Below are 21,057 nucleotides of genomic sequence, written 5' to 3'. Positions count from 1 at the left end.
CTAGCATGTGAGATGAGGGAAACTGTGTGGTGGTTTGAACATTCTTTGGCATTGCCTTTCTTTGGGATTGGAATGAAAACTGACCTTTTCCAGTCCTGTGGTCACTGCTGAGTTTTCCAAATTTGCTGGCATATTGAGTGCAGCACTTTCACAGCATCATCTTTCAGGATTTGGAATAGCTCAACTGGAATTCCATCACCTCCACTAGCTTTGTTCATAATGATGCTTTCTAAGGCCCACTTGACTTCACATTCCAGGATGTCTGGCTCTAGGTGAGTGATCACACCACTGTGGTTATCTGGGTCATGAAGATCTTTTTTGTACAGTTCTTCTGTGTATTCTTGCCACCTCTTTTTAATATCTTCTGCTTCTGTTAGGTCCATATCATTTCTGTCCTTTATTGTGCCCATCTTTGCATGAATTGTTCCCTTGGTATTTCCAATTTTCTTGAAAAGATCTCTAGTCTTTCCCATTCTGTTGTTTTCCTCTGTTTCTTTGCACTGATCACTGAGGAAGGCTTTCTTATCTCTCCTTGCTATTCTTTGGAACTCTGCGTTCAAATGGGTGTATCTTTCCTTTTCTCCTTTGCTTTTCACTTCTCCTCTTTTCACAGCTATTTGTAAGGCCTCCTCAGCCATTTTGCTGTTTGGTATTTCTTTTTCTTGGGCATGATCTTGATACCTGTCTCTTGTACAATGTCACGAACCTCCATCCATAGTTCATCAGGCACTCTGTCTATCAGATCTAGTCCATTAAATCTATTTCTCACTTCCAATGTATAATCATAAGGGATTTGATTTAGGTCATGCCTGAATGGTCTACAGGTTTTCCCTACTTTCTTCAACTTAAGTCTGGATTTGGCAATAAGGAGTTCATGATCTGAGCCACAGTCAGCTCCCTGTCTTGTTTTTGCTGACTGTATAGAGCTTCTCCATCTTTGGCTGCAAAGAATATAATCAATCTGATTTTGGTGTTGGACATCTGGTGATGTCCACGTGTAGAGACTTCTCTTGTGTTGTTGGAAGAGGGTGTTTGTTATGACCAGTGCATTTTCTTGGCAAAACTGTATTAGCCTTTGCCCCGCTTCATTCTGTACTCCCAGGCCACATTTGCCTGTTTCTTGACTTCCTACTTTTGCATTCCAGTCCCCTGTAATGAAAAGGACATCTTTTTTGGGTGTTAGTTCTAAAAGGTCTTGTAGGTCTTCATAGAACCATTCAACTTCAGCTTCTTCAGCGTTACTGGTTGGGGCATGGACTTGGATTACCGTGATATTGAATGGTTTGCCTTGGAAACGAACAGAGATCATTCTGTCCTTTTTGAGATTGCATCCAAGTACTGCATTTCAGACTCTTCTGTTGACCATGATGGCTACTCCATTTCTTCTAAGGGATTCTTGCCCACAGTAGTAGATATAGTGGTCATCTGAATTAAATTCACCCATTCCAGTCCATTTTAGTTCATTGATTCCTAAAATGTTGACATTCACTCTTGCCATCTCCAGTTTGACCACTTCCAATGCCTTGATTCATGGAGCTAACATTCCAGGTGCCTATGCAATATTGCTCTTTACAGCATCGGATCTTGCTTCTATCACCAGTCACATCCACAGCTGGGTGCTGTTTTTGCTTTGGCTCTGTCTCTTCATTCTTTCTGGAGTTATTTCTCCACTGACTCCCAGTAGCATATTGGGAATCTACTGACCTGGGAAGTTCCTCTTTCAGTGTCCTATGTTTTTGCCTTTTCATACTGTTCATGGGGTTCTCAAGGCAAGAATACTGAAGTGCTTTGCCATTGCCTTCTCCAGTGGACCACATTCTGTCAGACCTCCCCACCATGACCCATCCATCTTGGGTGGCACTACATGGGGCCACCTGGGCTGGATGAAGCACAGGCTGGAATCAAGATTGCTGGGAGAAAGATTGATAACCTCAGATATGCAGATGATACCACCCTTATGGCAGAAAGAGGAGAAGAACTAAAGAGCCTCTTGTTGAAAGTGAAAGGGGGGAGTGAAAATATTGGCTTAAAGCTCAACATTCAGAAAACTAAGATCATGGCATCTGGTCCCATCACTTCATGGCAAATAGATGGGGAAACAGTGTCAGACTTTATTTTTTTGGGGCTCCAAAATCACTGCAGATGGTGATTGCAGCCATGAAATTAAAATACGCTTGCTCCTTGGAAGAAAAGCTATGACCAACCTCGACAGCAAAGTAAAAAGCAGAGACTTTGTTAACTAAGGTCTGTCTAGTCAAAGCTATAGTTTTCCCAGTAGTCATGTATGGATGTGAGAGTTGGACCATAAAGAAAGCCGGGCACTGAAGAATTGATGCTTTTGAACTGTGGTGTTGGAGAAGACTCTTGAGAGTCCCTTGGACTGCAAGGAGATCCAACCAGTCCATCCTAAGGGAAACCAGTCCTGAATATTCATTGGAAGGACTGATGCTGAAGCTGAAACTCCAATACTTTGGCCACCTGATGTGAAGAACTGACTCATTTGAAAAGACCCTGTGCTGGGAAAGATTGAAGATGGGAGGAGAAGGGACAACAGAGGATGAGATGGTTGGATGCCATGACCGACTCAATGGACATGAGTTTGAGTAAGCTCTGGGGGTTGATGATGGACAAGGAAGCCTGGCATGCTGCAGTCCATTGGGTCACAGAGTCAGACACGACTGAGCATCTGAACTGAACTGAACTGAGGGGGAATGAGGTTTGGGGACAGACATTCACTTAACTAGCAACCTCCGAAGGGTAACAGAGAGGCAGGAAAAGGTTTTCCTTTCTATCCAGGACAGCACACTTCTGTTTAAATTCCTCTACCTTGTGGATTATTTAAAGACAAACTTCACTGCATTCACTCAGCCAGAATGAAATTTCCTTCATAAAGATGTGCAGGGTGCTTGCACAAAGATAGCAAGCCTGCCTGGAAGTCAGTTCTAATTCCTTTCCAGAGTTCCTGTGCTGATACGTAATGAAATGAAGCAGGCTAACTGGATCCCCTCTCCTTTCTGTGCTTCCCCGGGGGCCTTTTGGTGTTCAGTGCATTCACAATGACTTGAACTGTGCAACTCCTTATCTGGGTGGTGGCCCAGATTCCACTATCACAGGGTAGCTCTCCTCAGGGCACTTACTCAAGCTCTGTTCTCATCTATACACTAGGGTGTGGCAATATGGTGATCTTCTATTTCTATCATGCCGTCTCAAGTTATTAGCTGGAATACTTGTAAGAAGACAGCTATTGTATCATCTAATGTTTGGTCACCCAGTGTACACCTAATTTAAATGAGTAAGACCGAGTGATCAATCAAGAAAATTATTTAATCTATTATTTTTCAAAACAATGTGTTTGTTTATTAGCATCTTCCAGTGGAGACCAGTGAAGTCTTCTGCAGTCATTGTTTTGTTTTAGGTACCATTATGAACTCATAGAACTTCTCTTGTGGGTAAAGAATCTGCCTGCTAATGCACGAGATCCCCTGGAGAAGGAAATGGCAACCCACTCCAGTATTCTTGCCTGAAGAATTCCATGAACAGAGAAGCCCAGATGGCTACAGTCTATGGGATCACAAAGAGTTGGACGCAATTTAGCAACTAAACCATAACAACAATGAACTCACAAGCTTAAAGAAGGTAATCGATTATCCTTACTGATGCTCAGACTGTTCTATCTCTGGCCAGTAGAGCCTCATTAAGTGGTTTTGAGTCCTTTTGACAGGAGGCTGGTAGTCTTTGATAGCATCTTTGCTATCTGGTATAACAAGATCATCCAGGCTCATTTTATATATTTCCTAACCCCTATCTAGTCAAGATCTGTCTAGTCAAAGCTATGGTTTTTCCAGTAGTCATGTATGGATGTGAGAATAGGACCATAAAGAAAGCTGAGTGCCAAAGAATTAATGCTTTTGAACTGTGGTGTTGGAGAAGACTCTTGCGAGTCCTTTGGACTGCAAGGAGATCCAACCAGTCCATTCTAAAGGAAATCAATCCGGAATATTCACTGGAAGGACTGATGCTGAAGCTGAAACTCTAATACTTTGGCCACCTGATGAGAACTGACTCATTAGAAAAGACCCTGATGCTGGGAAAGATTGAAGTCAGGAGGAGAAGGGAAATGACATAGGATGACATGGTTGGATGGCATCACTGACTCGATGGACATGAGTTTGAGCAAGCTCCAGGAGTTGGTGATGGACAGGGAAACTTGCTGTGCTGCAGTCCATGGTGTTGTAAAGAGTCGGACATGACTGAGCGACTGAACTGAACCCAGACCTGGAATTAGCCATTTCTCCAGGAGTCTTTGTTCCTTGTATTGGAAATGGGATGTAGGAATGATAGTCTGGCACCTGGATGAGTGAGGCATATCTGGGCCTGCTTCTCCTTTTTCAGAGGGGAATAGCCAGTTGGGCCTGGGCTGAAAGAATTCCATAAGAGAGGCAAGAGATTGTGAGAAGAGAAAGGGTGACCAGTGATTACTGAGGAGTTATTGTAATAGTCTAGGGTGAGATGATAAGATTTTCAGCCAAGGCTGTTGCTGTGGGGATGGTGAAGAGGATCAGAGTTGGGAGAGATGCTAGAGACTAAATTTACACAAGAGGATTTATCAAGTTCAAGGCAGGAGGGGCCAAGGAGGGTAAAAGACAGCAGTGGTGGGTTCAAAGTCTAATTCTGTCACTTACAGACTGAGGGATCTGCATCTCATTACTCAACTTCTAAGACTCAGGAAACTGAATTGCAAAATGAGAACAGACTTCCTGTCTCTTGGGGTGATTGAAAGGATTAGATGAAGTTGTTGATGAAATGAACATAGTTAAACATGTGAAAAATCTAGACCTGTTGGGAAGAGGGGGAATTCACATGGGGTTAGCCCAGATCACACCAAAGCCCAGTCTCCTCCCAGTCCCCTCTCCCAACTAACACTTGTGTTGGTCTGGGGTAACCCCATGGAGTATTAATAATGGATCCCCCAGCATTTACCTAAACCACATTTTATTATTTCATTGAAAAGATGATATAATAAGTTTAATGTTGCCAAAAGAAAAATAGATCACATATTCTTCTGAGGGCTGTTTTTTCTTATTTGACATCAAAGTTGACAAATTTCATTTTAGAAAAACTTAGAGTGATGTTTTAATTTAAAATTGCTTCCATAAGTGACCAATGCTGAAGATATTAAAAACTAAGAAAGTACCTTAAACATAAACAGTTAGCTCAGAGCCTTTTAAAATACTTTCCAAGATGGTTGTCCTGATCAATGATTTATGCAGCACTCTGGCTTTAGAAAATATAGCCATTACTTTAAGTCAATTCCTTCCCAGAACCTCCCCTGCCCATTAAGTCAGTGATATCTTGTAAACCTTTTTTGAAGTTATTGCTTTTCTAAGATGTTATTTTTGAGGACTCCATTGGAGTGATATTTGAATCAAAATTTTGAGGATAGAAGTAGCCATCTAGTAGGTATTATAGTCACATTAAATACTGATAAGGAGAGAATAAAATATTGATAATATCTTTACTTTTCAAATTGTGAAGACAAAACAACCCATTAAAATAAATTTCAGGCAAAACAAGAGTGTATAAAAAATAAAAAGTGCAACTGACTCAAAATTCATTTGTCAGAAATAACCACTGTATCCTTCTAAACTCTTTCCTCCACAGGCATACACATGACATTTTAAATATTTTATCACAAAATTCATTTTATTCCTTAGCCTACTCTTTCAATATATTGTAAAATATAAAGTTGCTAATAGTAATTCAATATATTGTCACCATTTCTACCTGTCAGGACATAAATGAGTCACTTCACTGTTTTAAACAATTGCTGAATATTGCCCAGTTGAATAAACATGGAATTCTTTATTGTGATCTGACTAATACTTCATAGTGACACATCTTCATTGCTCCAAATTTATTAATATTTTTTACAGCTCTTAACCAAAGCAAACAAATAAGGCTGAATCAGGTCTGGACAGAGGTTAAATACATTCTTGTCAATTTCCGTGTATGTTTACAGTTTCCATAATAAAAAATAAAAAACAAATTAGTGCTTGAGTGCAGTTTTGAAAAACTGTTATAGAACAAGAGACAACTGTAACTTACTGACATTGTGTTTTTTAAAACAAAAACTTGATTGTAAATTCCTGAATCTCGAAAACCACATCTCCCTTCGTTCTGATAATATTCCAACCTGAAACCCTATTCTCAGTGACGCAGTAATTTTCAGTGTTTCAGCAGCCACTTTTGGCTTTGAGATTTCTGGGTGTCATATGCCTGTTCCTTTTCCTTCCAGTGAAAACTTAGGCCTTATTTTTTATTTCAGTCAGGGAATATGGTACCTCCCATGGAGGAAAGGTGGGGCATCATGGTCCCCTGTCCTCCTGGGTCATACCCACAACCCCAGACACAATACCCAGTGGGTTCTGCAGCACAAAGCCTGGGCTCCCCTCCTTGTCCTTCCTCTGTTCACAGTCCATGCTGCACTCAAGATGGTGGAGCATCTTCCCACCTAAGGAATGGACCAGAGACCTCACTGAACAAGCAAGGAGCATGTTTTTCATATAAAGGATCACCTTTTCCCTTCTTTGGTTTGTTTATAAGGCACCCTTCAACTTGATACAATCTTTTTTTTTAAAACATATATTTTTATGCTTATTATTATATTTTACCCTGAAGTTTTTTATTTTATATTATTTTTTATCACAGTATGGGCTTCCCTCATAGCTCAGTCACTAAAGAATCCTCCTGTAATGCAGGAGACCTGGGGTTCGATTCCTGGGTCAGGAAGATCCCCTGGAGAAGGAAGTGTCAACCCACTCCAGTAGTCTTGCCTGGAGAATCCCATGGACAGAGGAGCCCAGCAGGCTACAGTCCATGGCATTGCAAGAGTCGGACACGACTGAATGACTAACCAACCACTGTTTTTATTGGAGTATAGTTGTTTTACAACATTGTGTTAATTTCTGCTGTACAATGAAGTGAATCAGTTATATAACTAATTATATAACTGTATATATTAAATATATATATCTCCCCTCCATCTTGGACCTCCTTTTCACCTCCTTCCCCCACCATCTCACCTCTCTAGGTCACGACAGAACACTGAGCAGAGCTCCCTGTGCTATACACCAAGATCCCACTAGTTATCCAGGATATAATCTTAAATTTTTCTATTATCCCTTAGGCTTCAAGATCCGTATCTTGTTCTTTTTCAAGATCATCCTCTTTTTGGCAGCTGCTAAATGAGTAGATGTTTTTATTTCAGCCAGAAAGTACTATGAGTCTTTGTCGGTGGATGAAGCTGGGGGACGTGTCAGCCTGGGTGACGCTAGCCACGTCAAGGGGTGTCAGTCTTGCAGGGTGAAGAACAAGTGCTCATGAAATACCAGTCTGATTTTAGTCAGGATTTCACATCACTTCTACCTATTGCTTATGTTTCAAACACAATTCATAGTTCAGAATCACGGATGAAGTGAGAATGCAGTCGGTAAGGCCAGGAAAACTCCCATTCTGTTACACTTCAGCTTATTTGTGACTAATTACACCTTCAGCATTCAACATTTGAATTGACTTAAGTTTCTTGGACACCACTGGGAAATTGCCAGTCATGCTTCCCTTAGGCTCAAATCACTTTCATCATCAGGCTCTTTTTAGCTATTCAGAAAATTTTCAAAGATGTTCAAATAATGGAAGTATCTTTATCTTCTCTAGCTTAGCTCAAAGGTGACATTTCCTTAATTGGCCAGAGACTAAGAAGTTTCAACTATCTTCAAGTGATATCCATGGCAAAAAAAAAAAAAAAGTTTTGCCTTTACAAAAAAAGTGTTTTGTATATGCATAGCTTTAAAAAAGCTGATTTTCAAGTTCAGCTTCTCTAACCCTCAATGAAAATGAATAGACTGACTCATTTTTTTTTAAGCGATTTGGAAACAATAGACACAAGCACTTGATAGTAAGTCAGTCTGCCCATGTCTCCTTTTGAGGGGATAGAAGGTAAAATTTAAGTCTTCATTTTGTCTGCCCTCAAAAATATATTTGAATCATTCAGTTCTACAAATATATTCTGAGTATCTCCTTAGTGCCACACAGCACTGGGGATACCACAGCACTGGGGATACTACTGGGGATACCACAGTAAAAGACAAAAATCCCAGGGTGGTAAGGGACTAGAGATCAAAGGAGAGAGACGTTAAGGAAAAAGCAGAGGCATAGGGAATATGATGTCGGCAGGTGGAACAGACTACTCAGCTCGTTGTTCTGTGATGACCTAGAGGGTTTGGGATGGAGGGATGTCCAAGAGGGAGGGAATATATGTATACATATAGCTGATTCATTTCATTGTACAGCATAAAGTATCACAACATTGTAAATCATTTATACTCCAATTAAAAAATTGTTGAACAGGTCACATCTCATGGAGAAGGTGACATTTGAGCAAAGGTTTTAGGGAGGTAAAGAAATTAACCATGTGGATATCTGAAGAATATCCACATGGATATTCCAGAGACAGGAACCAGCCATGGTATGTGATAAGGAAACCAGTGTGACTGGTGCCAGGGGACCAGAGGAGAGGCAGAAATCTGAGTCCAAGGATGAACAGGGAGCAACTCAGGAAGATGTGGATGGCAGCTCTAAGGACGTGGGCTGGAATTTCACTCTGTTGCAACAGGAAGCTGTGGCAGAGCTGTGAACAGAGCAGTGGTATCATTTGATACATTTCCTCTGGATTGACTGCTGCTCTGCAGAAACCAGACCTTAGGGGGTAAAGGGTTAAAGTTGCAAGGCCTGAGAGGAGGCCCCTGCAGAATTCCGAGAGAAAGAGTATGGGGGAATCACACCACAGACACTAACGAAGGTGACAGAAAGAGTGACTTCTGTATGAACATTAAATGTAGGGCGAACAGAAGCCCTTGAAGCATTGGATGAGGGGTGTTGAGAGAAAAAGAGCCTCAAAGATGACTCATTATAAGAAGATGTAGTACATATATACAGTGCAGTATTACTCAGCCATTAAAAATGATGAAATAATGCTATTTGCAGCAACAGGGATGGACATAGAGATTGTCATACTGAATGAAGTAAGTCAGAAAGAGAAGGAGAAATACTTGTGACATCCCTTATAGGTGGAATCTAAAAAGAAATGATACAAATGAACTTACTTACAAAATAGAAAGAAACTCACAGACTTAGAAGATGAACTTATGATTGCTGAGGGAGATGGATGGGGGAAGGGATCGTTTGGGATGGACATGTACACATTGCCAGATTTAAAATGGATAATTAACAAGGACCTACTATATAGGACATGGACCTCTGCTCAATTTTATGTGGCAGCCTGGATGGGAGGGGAGTTTGGGGGAGAATGGATATATGTATATGTATGGCTGAGTCCCTTAGCTGTTCACCCGAAACCATCACAACATTGTTAATCGGCTATACTCCAATACAAAATAAAAAGTTTAAAAGGAGAAAAAAAAAGATGACTCAAGATTTTCAACATGAGCAATTCAAAAGGTGGGGTTGCCACTAACTGAGGTGAGGAAGGCCTCCACTGGGGCCTGTGTAAGGAGAAAAGTCCAAGAGTTCATGTAACGGAGTCCAAGCTTGCTCAGCTCACCACAGGATAGGCCAGTAAATCTGAGATGAGGTGTTGAGGCAAGGAAGACAACTTTATTTGGAAAGCTGGTTCACGGAGAAGATGGCAGATCAGGGCCTCAAAGTAACCATCTTGTTGGGGCCTGGATGCCAGGTTCTTTTATGGATGAGAGATGAGGGGAGGCGAAGAAACAAAGTAAAAAGACCATTTAATTCATGAAAATATCTTTTAGAATGACAAGCCTCAGCAGGGGCATATGTTAGTTTCACTTCCTTATAGCCCTTAACAGGTGGACAGGATCAGGCTACCTCCCTATGAGCTAAACAAAGGCACCCTAGCCCAAGGGTCAAGCAGAGGCGGGTGGGTAGCACTCCCGAGGCAGGCCATTATGTATGCCTATAATAACAAAAATGGCAAAGTAAGAATTAAAGTCACAGAGCCAGATCCAGTATGGATTCAAAATTAACCCTTATGGCTACATTTAGATTTCAAGATTTTGACGTGATGGATTTGAGATGACTGTGAGACACTCAACTATTGACCAAGTCAAAATTCATCATCCTCAAAGAATGTAAGTTCTCTGAGGGTAGTCTTCCATCTACTCTGTTCATTGCCCTATCTCCAGAGCCTTAGACAGACGTGTAGGTTCTCTATTAAAAATTAATTTAACAAATATTTGCTAGGTACTCATTCCATGTCTTGCTCTGTTCTTCAAGCTTGGGAGGACAGCAGAGACAAAACAGCTAAAATTCTCATGCACCTTACATTCTAGGAGTGAGAGGCAGATAAACAAATGAAATAAAAGAAATCTTCTATCTGTTGGTGTACCTGTTTAATAAACCTTCGCTGGATGTTTACCTACATGGCACTCAATGTTTATGATAATAAACATATTATCATGACTCTACCAGGAGGAAATCAAGACCCTGGAGCTGGCATCCCACCAGCCTGTCTTCCTCCAAAGCCCCTTTCACCATATCATGCTGCCTCTCAGAGGAAGTAACACAAATCCTATCCTTACCAGGTAAATACCAGGGCTGTGTTTCTTTTCATATAAGCACTGAAAGAAAAATCTGCTCAAAATAGGACTCTTTGGGAAATGCAGTCCAGGAGGACTGCCTGGAAGTGGGCAGGCCCCAGTCACTCAGCTCCACTCAGTCCTCCTTCATGGAACCAAACCATGCAGCTGAATTTCTCTCGAAATCTCAGAGCATTTAAGGGCCATCACAATGATTCCTCTGAAAGGCTCAATTTGCAACCTTTCACAAAACTAGAAAGGTGGACTAAAAGACACTTGATATGCATATAAATTTTGAGGGAAAATTGTTTATCCCCCTTGCCTAAAAGTGAAACTGGATTAATTTTCCATTCCCAGCAGCATCATCAAGGAGATGGTTTGGACTTTAGTAGCCCCAATAATTTCAGTGCTCACTTCTCAGCCTCACTCAGCCATCGGACATTCTCAGCCATCTGACATTCTCACCATGTCATGCAGCGGACCACCCCCAGGCTTTTCCACGTATTCGCCATAGAAATTCTGAAACAGCCATGGCCCCTGCCCTCTGTCCATTTCTTATCCACTTTCCACATATACAATAATCTGGTATCACACTTCCTTTCCCACCTACATCTCCTGAAAGATAAACCATATTGCTTCCCTGGTGGCTCAGTGATAAAAAATCTATTTGCCAATGCAGGAGATGTGGGTACGATCCCTGGGTTGGGCAGATCCCCTGGAGAAGGAAATGGTAACCCATTCCATATTTTTGCCTGGGAAATCCCATGGACAGAGGATCCCAGTGGGCTACAGTTTATGGGTTCACAAAAGAGTCAGACATGACTTAATGTCTAAACAACAACAAAATTTAAATGATTATTTATCCTCAAAAATTTGTAATTCTTTCTCCTATTTAGAACTGTCTGAGCAGTTCTTCAGGAAGTTCAGTTCTAGAGATTTCTCCTCTGGATTGCCATCTCTGACAACACTGCAATTTTTAAGATAAAACATGTTGAGTTCCCATCAGTTGGGTGATGGCCATATTCATCTTGATGTTACCTCTCATGCAGCTGATCCAACAAAAGAGAGAATTTCCATGACCAGCAGTATGTGATCCACCAATAACCTACTTTTCCCAAACCAAGAAAGAGGTGTTCAGACCACCAGATTCCTTAGCACCTTCTGATGGACTTCGAGAGACCTTCATGTTGTAATTCCGAGATGGACTGAGTCCTCTCCTAATGTGACACATTACTTTAATTCAAGAGAATGACTGGGATCTTAAACATTTCCCTAAAAAATCGAGGGCAGGATGAGATGATTGATAGTATCACTGACACAGTGGACAGAAGTTTGAGCAAACTCAGGGAGATAGTGAAGGACAGGGAAGCCTGGCATGCCACAGCCCATGGGGTTGCAAACAGTCGGATATGACTGAGCCACTGAGCAACAAACAACAGAACACATGCAGCTTTTTGCATGGTGAATAAAGAGGGCATCTTTTCATCCTCACAATAATTTTTATTGTTCTTTCTAAAGACTCCAAATTATAGTCCAAATTACAAAGCAAGAATCATGCAATATAGAGGGTTTAATGGTGAAATAACTGTTCAGTGCCAGTATAATGGTATCTGTCTGCTGTCTATCTGTAGGATCACAAAAGCTTTTCCAATGGAAAATGAAAAGGTTTTATAAGGGGCAGACAGTGCCAGTAACAACTCATCCTGGATACCAAAGTGGTGAATAAACCCTCTCAGTAATGAGATTATGCTTCTGTACGACACAAACCTGGCAAGAATATCCTAATTTTAAAGGTAATGTATATTTTAATGTGTTCTAATCAGCAGGAAGCCTGAATGGTAGCTTTAAGTTTATAACCATAACCAAAAAAAAAAAAAAAAAAAGAAAAATCAAATAAACAAAATCCCCTCTCTCTTAATTCTTTTTATGTGCAACACCTGCCCTAAAATCTCTGTCCTTATTTCCTCCTTGATAGAAAAGAAAATCAAGTGTCAGAATTTGGACTGCAAGTGTAAGATATTATCAAAGTTGTATTCTATCATCCATCTTATTTTGTATTGAATAGACATATTTTCTAAATATCACACCTGGTAACTTTCCACAAATTTTTTCCACTTAACAATCACCTATTCAGATATTTGGCCTTAGGTATAAAGGTACAAATTTCTGGCACAGCCTAGTTGCTTCAAGGATTTTTTTTTCCCCAATCTGCCTTGAAATTCTGTCTAATGTGCTGCTTTAGGCTTCATAGAGCCACAGCTTTCAAGTGATACGTATAGACCTTTCCTGTAGGAATTATGCAAATCTTATGTAATATTTGTGAGATGTGTTAAAATCCTGGCACAGAAGAGAACTTTGAAATCCAAAGCTGTTCTATAACTTTCTTTTTTAATCAGCTGCCAGCTGGATTCTGCAAAGCTACTAGTTCCAGTTCCTATGCAAGAACACTGCTACCATTTTAAACAATATACTTTTTTTTCCCGTTGTTGAAGGAAAGGTCACAAGGAGGGTAAAGTAATGTAGCCTCAGGGAGGCTAAAGAAATCCCACCACTTGTTCAGAAACCCACCACAGTGCACAGTGAGTGGATATGCAATCCAATTCAAAACATTCCATTGGAGAGCTCCTTCTGAATCCTAACCTTGTAAGTGGTTTCCAGAGACAGAGCTGCTTTGAAATCTTGGTGTCTTCTTCCCATGAACAGATTGTGACAAATGAATGAAATGGTGTAGGGCAGCTAAAGCTGGGTGAGGCACAGTTCAAAATAAAGCCAATCCTATGTTAAACGCATTGCTCTGATGAACCACATATGGAAGGCCAAAGGTAGCGCCGCTAGGCAAAATACAGGGTGCCTCATTACATTGGAATTCAAGATAAACAAGGAAGAATTAGTTAGCTTAAGTGTGTCCCAAGCACTAAACGGGATAGACTCAGAATTCATATTTACTTAAATTCAAATTGGACTGGACAACCTGTATTTTTCAATGCTAAACCTGGCAATACTTACCCAAGGAAAATTAAAATAGTTTATTTTCAATCAATATTATACTATCTTGCACCAATGAAAAACACAGATGGAAACAATTATATAATCATTTATTTTGCTTTAATGGTTTCTATTACCTTATAAATGGTAAAAGTCTCAACAATATTAGAACAGGTAAAAGAAATGAGCTAAGCTGCTGTGAAAGATCATGAAGACTACTTAAAGATCCACACATCAGAAAATCTGATGTCACATCAATCCCCATCACTGAAATAATTTAAGCTGCGACTACGAAGTGTAATGCCATGAACTACGTACACAAATGAATCTTATTTTATAGTAACCCTTTGTGTGTGCTAAGTCCCTTCTGTCATGTCCGACTCTGTGCAACCCTAAGCACTGTAGCCTGTCAGGCTCCTCTGTCTATGGGATTCACCCTACTTGTACATTAACTGGATGATAACCTATTAACCTTGCATTTCCAAGTAAAAGTGGTTAATAGGTTAGAGCTTCCCTGGTGGCTCAGATGGTAAAGAATCTGCCTGCAATACAGGAGACCCAGGTTCAATCCGTGGGCTGGGAAGATCCCCTGGAAAAGGAAATGGCAACCCACTCCAATATTCCTGCCTGAGAGAATCCCATGGACAGAGAAGCTTGGTGGGCTACAGTTCATGGGGTCTCAAAGAGTCAGACACGACTGAGCAACTAACACTCCAAGTAAAAAGCAATGGCCTACCTCTTTTCATGACTACTGCTATATCCTAAATGAAGCATCAGTTTTTTCTAGGCAACTGTTTTATTTAATATCTTGGTAGCAAAGCAAATACAGTCAGATTTCCATATCCATGGGGTCTGCATTTATGGAGTCAACTAACCTCAGACTGAAAATATTGTGAAAAAAATTCCAGAAAGTTCCAAAATCAAAACTTGAACTTGCTGCATGTCTGAAACAATTGACATAGCATTTCCATTCCATTGGGTATTTTAAACAACCTTGCTATTGTTGTTGTTCAGTTGCTAAGTTGTGTCTGACTTTTTGTGACTCCATGGACTGCAGCATGCCAGACTTCCCTGTTCTTCACCATCTCCCGGAGTTTGCTCAAACTCATGTCCATTGAGTCGATGATGCCATCCAACCATCTCATCCTCTGTCAACCCCTTGTCTTCCTGCCCTCAATCTTTCCCAGCATCAGGGTCTTTTCCAATGAGTCAGCTCTTCACATCAGGTGGCCAAAGTACTGGCGCTTCAGCTTGTCTTTCCAATGAATATTCAGGTTGATTTCATTTAGGATTGACTGATTTGATCTCCTTACAGTCCAAGGGATTCTCAAGAGTCTTCTCCAACACCACAGATGATTTAAAGTATACAGAAGGATGTATGTAGATTATATGCAAATACTATGACATTTTATATAAGAAACTTGAGCATCTGAGGATTTTTTATGGTGAGGGCAGGCTGTGGATACTGAAGGATGACTCTATTTGTTTCCTAAACTAACATATACAATTTCAGTAACATATTTCAAAAAGGGAGAAAGCTATTATAAATACTATAGCAAGATTCCTTTCATTTGGGTGTTAAAAAACAGCCAATCCCTTTTGAAAATATGTTTAACATCCCTCTTCATTGTTTCCAGTGAATGCTGTACCCCCTACCTCTGCCCCCTGCAAAATTATTGTTTAAGAAAATCTGCTCAAACAATGTAAACATTTGGCCACTATTTTTCTTATGAAAACATGCTGCTGCTGTTGCTGCTAAGTCACTTCAGTCGTGTCTGACTCTGTGCGACCCCAGAGACGGCAGCCCACCAAGCTCCCCCGTCCCTGGGATTCTCCAGGCAAGAACACTGGAGTGGGTTGCCATTTCCTTCTCCAATGCATGAAAACATAAGCACCACTAAATTAGGCCCAAATGATCAGGTTAAATTAGAGATCTGGCCATTACTGATGATTTTGGATTCTGGAGAGAGCCATGCTGGGTCATTCATACACCACAAAATACCTTTTCCTAAGTTTTTTGATCTCAATTATCCAAAATTTGTGGATCTTTTTAAAGATTTTTTTAAAATTTTAAACATTTAAAAAAAATTTTGTTCATTGATTTATTTTTGGCTATGCTGAGTCTTTGTTGTTGCACAGGCTTTTCTCTAGGTGCGGTGAGCGGGGTCCACTCTTCATTGCAGTGTAGTGATTCTCACTGGAGCTTCTCATTGTAGTGGCTTCTCTTGTGTGGCATGGACTCTATGGTGTGGGCTTCAGTAGTTGTGCATGACCTTAGAGCGGTTCCCAGGTTCTTAGAATACAGACTCAATAGTCGTGGTGTGACATGTGGGATGTTTAAGGCTCAGGAATCAAACCCATGTCTCCTGCATTGGCAGGTGAATTCTTTACCACTGAGCCACCAGGGAAGCCTTATTTGACCTTAAGGTTTAGCCGAATTGGGCTCTTGAAACACATCAGTTTGCAAAAGACTCTGTGGAAGAAATAAAGTCTTCGGTGACACTTGTGTTTGTTACTGAGTGTTTTTTGGACTGTTGTGCTAAATTTGAGCTGGCACATTATTAACCTTTTCAAATTAGGCATTTAGTAGGCTCAGCTGAATCTTTTCTTAATTTGCACATGAGGATTTGCCAGAACAGCTGGCACTGTGCTGGAATATTGGTTGAGATCTTCAATTTACACAGGCCAAGCAGAAACACATACACTTCAGAGAGGATGACCTAATTGGTGCTGAACAGTCACCTTTATGAATCAGAATAATAGCAATAACAACTGCTAATACTTATTGAGTGCTTACTATGTCCCAGGCATTATAGGTATGAACAGTCATTTACCACTTTCAACAACCTAATGAGGTTTTAGTCCCTCAATTTTGTAGATAAGAAAAGTCAAGAATGGTTAGATTAGGTCCCTAGATTATACAATTTAGTGGTAATAATTTTGCTTTGTACAAGGCAATCTAACTGCAGAATTTGAGTGCTCACCACTTTGCAATACTGTGTCAACAAATGTATCCCATAGTAATAGAAAACTTCTACCTTCTCAGGTAGGTTTCCCAGTGAAGGATGTGTTCCTTTGTGACGCAGACTTCAAGGGAATAGGAGGTAACCAGGCTAAGCGATGCATGCCACCCTTCACCTCCACCCTCAACCAACCATAGGCAACCGTGCTGTTGCCTTAAACATGTGTGCATTTTTTGGGTTTATTTTTAACACGTTTATGGTAAGATTTATGATACTCCTTTAATATGCTTATGATAAGGCCCTTCCATATATTGGGATCTATAGTGAGAACAGAGCCATAAATGTGGAGGGTGGGGTCTTCCAGGAAGGACATTTGAGATGTTAGTCGCCTGAAGAATGATGTTACAGGCGCAAGACACAAATAGGCTCTCGAGCTGGGTGGCAGACTGGAATCTAGCCCTGCTGGTCTTGATCACCAAGCTTGGGTAATGGGGCAGAATGCTGCATTCTCCCTGGGGTGGGGTGGGGAGATCAGGGGCATATAGGGCAGAACCCACATCAGAAAACATGGAGTCAAGGGTTTTTGTGTCTTTCTTATCTATGTTTGTTTCTCCTTTGAACTACTTGAATGTTTGGAAAAGGCCTTTGGAAAGTTCCAGTAAATCTCAGATGTCTCAGTGAGAGAATTTTTAAACATATTGTGCCATAGAGCACTGGAGGGTGGCAACAACGGTGGTGGGAATGACAGAATTGAATCCAGTGGGGAAACAGAGGGATGAAGATGGAAACTTCCTGTGGCCCGTCATTCTCCCTTCCCTCTTGGTTCTGATGCCAAACCTCAGAGGTTCTGGCTTGTAATTTAGAGGTAGTGTTTCTGTATGCCTAGAGTACTGGCCTTGGAGGTGTTTGGGAATGGTTTGTAAAATAGCCAAGCTAGTTTTCTACCACAGTCAGCTCTGGAAGAACTGAAGACAGCCCAAGATTTCTCTCTCTTCCTTCTTTTTAAAATACAACTAAGTATAGAGGTCTACTTTTGCTGCATTGTTGACAATGCACAGATATTTACAAGTGTCCATTATATAGGTTAGAAGAAATGCTAAGTATTTATAATGAGTAGATTTATTAAGCTAAAAAAAACAAAGTTCCCTGCTACGCCCCATTCCTGACTCAAGAAAGTATCATTGAGAGTTTTACAGAAAACTTCCTGAAGCCACTAAAGTTGGGTGGATTAAAAAAGAAACAAAAGAAAAGAAAAAGCAACTGCCTGGTGAAACTAGCTAGAGATTTGCCAAGGGAGCCAGAATGATCCACTGAAACATGCATGCCACTTTCATTTTAAGAACCCTAGTCCCTCTCTCCTTTACCAACTTTTTCTAGAAAAGTTGTATTTTAGTTTCTGAAAGCACCCTACTTGGGGATGTAGAGAAGCTCATAAGGTATTTATACATTTTTTGATATGATTTTCCTGATAACTTACTGTAGGTAGATCTAACACACTGATTCCCAAAGAGACTTCTTCCCAGGCACAAACTCAGAGGAAAGGCTGAAGCTTCCGCAGGCTCTGTTTGGGAGACGGACTCAGAAACATAACTATGTCCTCCGGGGGTCAGGGGAGCCCTGGAAGTCGGAGGCTGTGATCTTCTGGACGCTGACCTCAACACAGGTCCTTTAGGATGAGAATGAGGCTACTCAGTCAGTCCCTGAGCTACCAGCCTCCTCACTCTGTCCAGGAACAAGGGCAAGATTTCAGCTGCAAAAAACAGCAGAGCTAAACTCTAAAACTGGCCAAGGAGGGAGACAAAATCGTGAGTTCCTTGCGCGGGGGCCACGGCGGGGGGGCGGGGCGGGGGTGGTGGGGGGTGGTGTCCACAATACACTGCCTAATCCCAGCGTTGCCAACTGCTAGAGTTGTTTAAAAAACAAACAAACAAACAAAAAACCGGAAGAAATTAAAAAGACAAGCCACTACATAAAATTAGCCAACAAATCTACCTACCAGCTCTACTGGCTAACTGACAGTTTTCTGAGCCCCTAGCCTCATGAAAAGATTTCTAGCGAGGAAAATGGAAGGCACCTTCCCTGTCATTTCATAAACGTTTCTTGGCAATGCCGGGACCCTCGGCTGTCACGCTTGCAGGGATCCGTGCGCTCCCAGCTTGGCCAAGGCTGCGGACGCTCAGAACCGTGCAGACACCAGAACCGTGCAGACACCAGCTTTCTGAGGCGCTCGGCAAGTAGAGGAAGACTCTCTCTAGCTTCAAGTTGGGAAACTTTTCCTCCAAACTGCATTAACCTTTGTTGAGCTGCCAGGAAATCCCTAGTTTCTTTTAATGGGATTGTGATGACCTGTGTCCATGATTACAGGAACCCAAGCAATTCAGGACGAAAAATACATATACACGTTCTACAAGCATGAGTCAAATGATTTATGTATGGACGTGGCTTTGGGACATTCTTATCTTTAAACACGCCGGCGTCCGCGCACTCGGCGGCTTTTTCCTCCTATGCCTGTCCCTTGTCGGCCTGCATTTTCTAGGAAAACTGGGTACCCCAATCTCTGACTCAAAGCGCCTTTCTGCATCTCCCCACCAAGCCAAGCTCAATCCTCGGGCTCCTCTCTCCCCAGTCCCCTGCTTAGAGGCCGCTGCCGTCCGTGGTCCAGAGAAATACGCGCGTGGGGAAGCCGACCCGGCCGGAGGGGCACGGGTGGAACCAGGAGAATGCTAGTTTTTGCCAAGTTAACAGTTTCAGCCAGAGGGCACGGATTCTGGGGAGCCTAGGGGCCACAAGGTAGAAGTGGTAACTCCCCAGCGGTGATCGGAAGCTCGAGCCGGGTGGGAGCGGGGCTGTCAGTGCCGCACCAGCCTCAAGCGTAAATAGGAAAGGACGCGGAGACAGAGCCCACCAAAACTCGGGGAACACAAACCAGCCCGGCCAGGTGCACAGCCAAAAGACTTAACGCTTTCCCAGATGCTATCCCCCGCCTGCTTCTCTTTCTCATCCCTCTCTGGGTGGAACCGCGTCGGGAAGTCTGATGCCCAACTCTGGCATGGTGTGCTCAGAGACCCGAGAAACCCCAGTGTCGTCAAGCCTGGCTTCAAACGCGTTGGGCAGCCACCTGTTTCACAAAGCCCGGAGTTTGCTGCGGGGGCGAGCTGCGGCGGGAAGAACCCTGTCAACCCCTCGGTCCGCCTCGGCACAGAATCTCCAAATACGCGCATCACCCCAAAACCAAGTGCGCACATACCTTTGCGCAACCCGAGAGGCTCGCACCACTCCTGCCAACCGCGCGCGGCGACTTACTTCCCGATCCCCCGGCTTCAGCTCCCAACCCAGCCCTGACCTCGGGTCCCATACCGCGCCCGACCCCTCCGCCAGGGACAGAGCCCAAAAATACCTGCCGTGAAGATGCAGAGAGCGAAGAGGGTCTTGCAGACCATGGTACCTTGGTACTCGGTGCCGAGCCCGGAGCGGACGGCGGGAGAGTTTGCCGGGACTGACCGAGCGCCCCCGAGCGCGGGCAGCTTCTCTTCGGCCCGCTGGCTGCGGCGGGAGCCGGGCGGCCCGGGCGACGGCAGGGGAAGCGAGGCGAGTGCCGCGCGGCTCCGTCAGCTGCTCGTCCTCCGGCGCCCGGCGCGCTTCTGCTCCATCCCAGCCGCCGGAGCCCGGGGCCGCCTCCGCCGCCGCGACAGCCGCCGCCAAACCCCTCCCACCCGGGCCCCGCGGCGATGACAAGGCCACCCCTGGCCTTTCCTCTCCCGGCGCTCGAGTCCCGAGAGTCCCGGCCCAGGGCGGCCTCTGCTGGACGGTCAGGGCGCGAGACCCGAGTTCTGACCCGGTTCAGCAAATGTTTGGGGCCGTTAGCACTGTGCTGGGAACTAAGGGAATGCAAAGAAGTGAGAGCAGATCTCTGTTCTCAGGAATTTATCTCAGGTTTCTTACATGAGTTACAACCTTGGTGATCGTATGCCATCTTAGGTGTCACCTCGAAGGGCCAAGACCCCACCGTTCTAAGCACATACACTTTTTTCCAAATATGAGAGCCTTTTTCTTTTTTTCATTTCCCCAAATATTCTGTGTGTACATTTAAACCCTCATTCCCATTCAGCCCCACTGCATTTCCTGGTGCCTGAGCCAAAATGTCTGCTATCCTATTCAGCTTCTTACTGTTACCAGAAGAAATAGTACTAATGTCAGGCAATGTCAGTGATCGTGGGATAACTATGAGCGAGGAACCCTACTAGGTGTATCATGATGCCCTCTAACGGCCCTATGACACAAGAATTATTACTCCATTTTACAGATGAGAAAGCTAAGGCACAGAGAAGGTAAGTAATGTGCCCAGGGACACAGAACTGGTAAGGACTGCATTCCACAAGTCACGAGTTTGTGTCCCACGGCATAATAGCAAAGGTTGTCATTTCTTGAGAAATGCTGTGTGTTGGACAACTGTGCTGTACAGGTATTAACCAAATCACGTTTTCATAACAATC

General features: G+C 42.8%; 1 protein-coding gene across 1 annotated transcript in view; it reads right to left on the bottom strand.

Moving 5' to 3' along the window:
- The window catches only part of PARM1 (prostate androgen-regulated mucin-like protein 1), a 125,824-nt gene extending 105,553 nt beyond the window's left edge, over nucleotides 1-20,271 (bottom strand). Inside the window, exon 1 of the mRNA NM_001075771.2 lies at nucleotides 19,962-20,271. Within this exon, the coding sequence (NP_001069239.1) occupies nucleotides 19,962-20,004 (43 nt within the window). The 5' untranslated portion in view covers nucleotides 20,005-20,271. The remainder of the gene's footprint in view (nucleotides 1-19,961) is intronic.
- Nucleotides 20,272-21,057: the final 786 nt, after the last annotated feature.

This window comes from Bos taurus, chromosome 6 (assembly GCF_002263795.3).
Source record: "Bos taurus isolate L1 Dominette 01449 registration number 42190680 breed Hereford chromosome 6, ARS-UCD2.0, whole genome shotgun sequence".
NCBI lineage: Eukaryota > Metazoa > Chordata > Mammalia > Artiodactyla > Bovidae > Bos > Bos taurus.
Note: the sequence above shows the minus strand (reverse complement) of the source record. Positions and strands in the feature narration are given on the sequence as shown.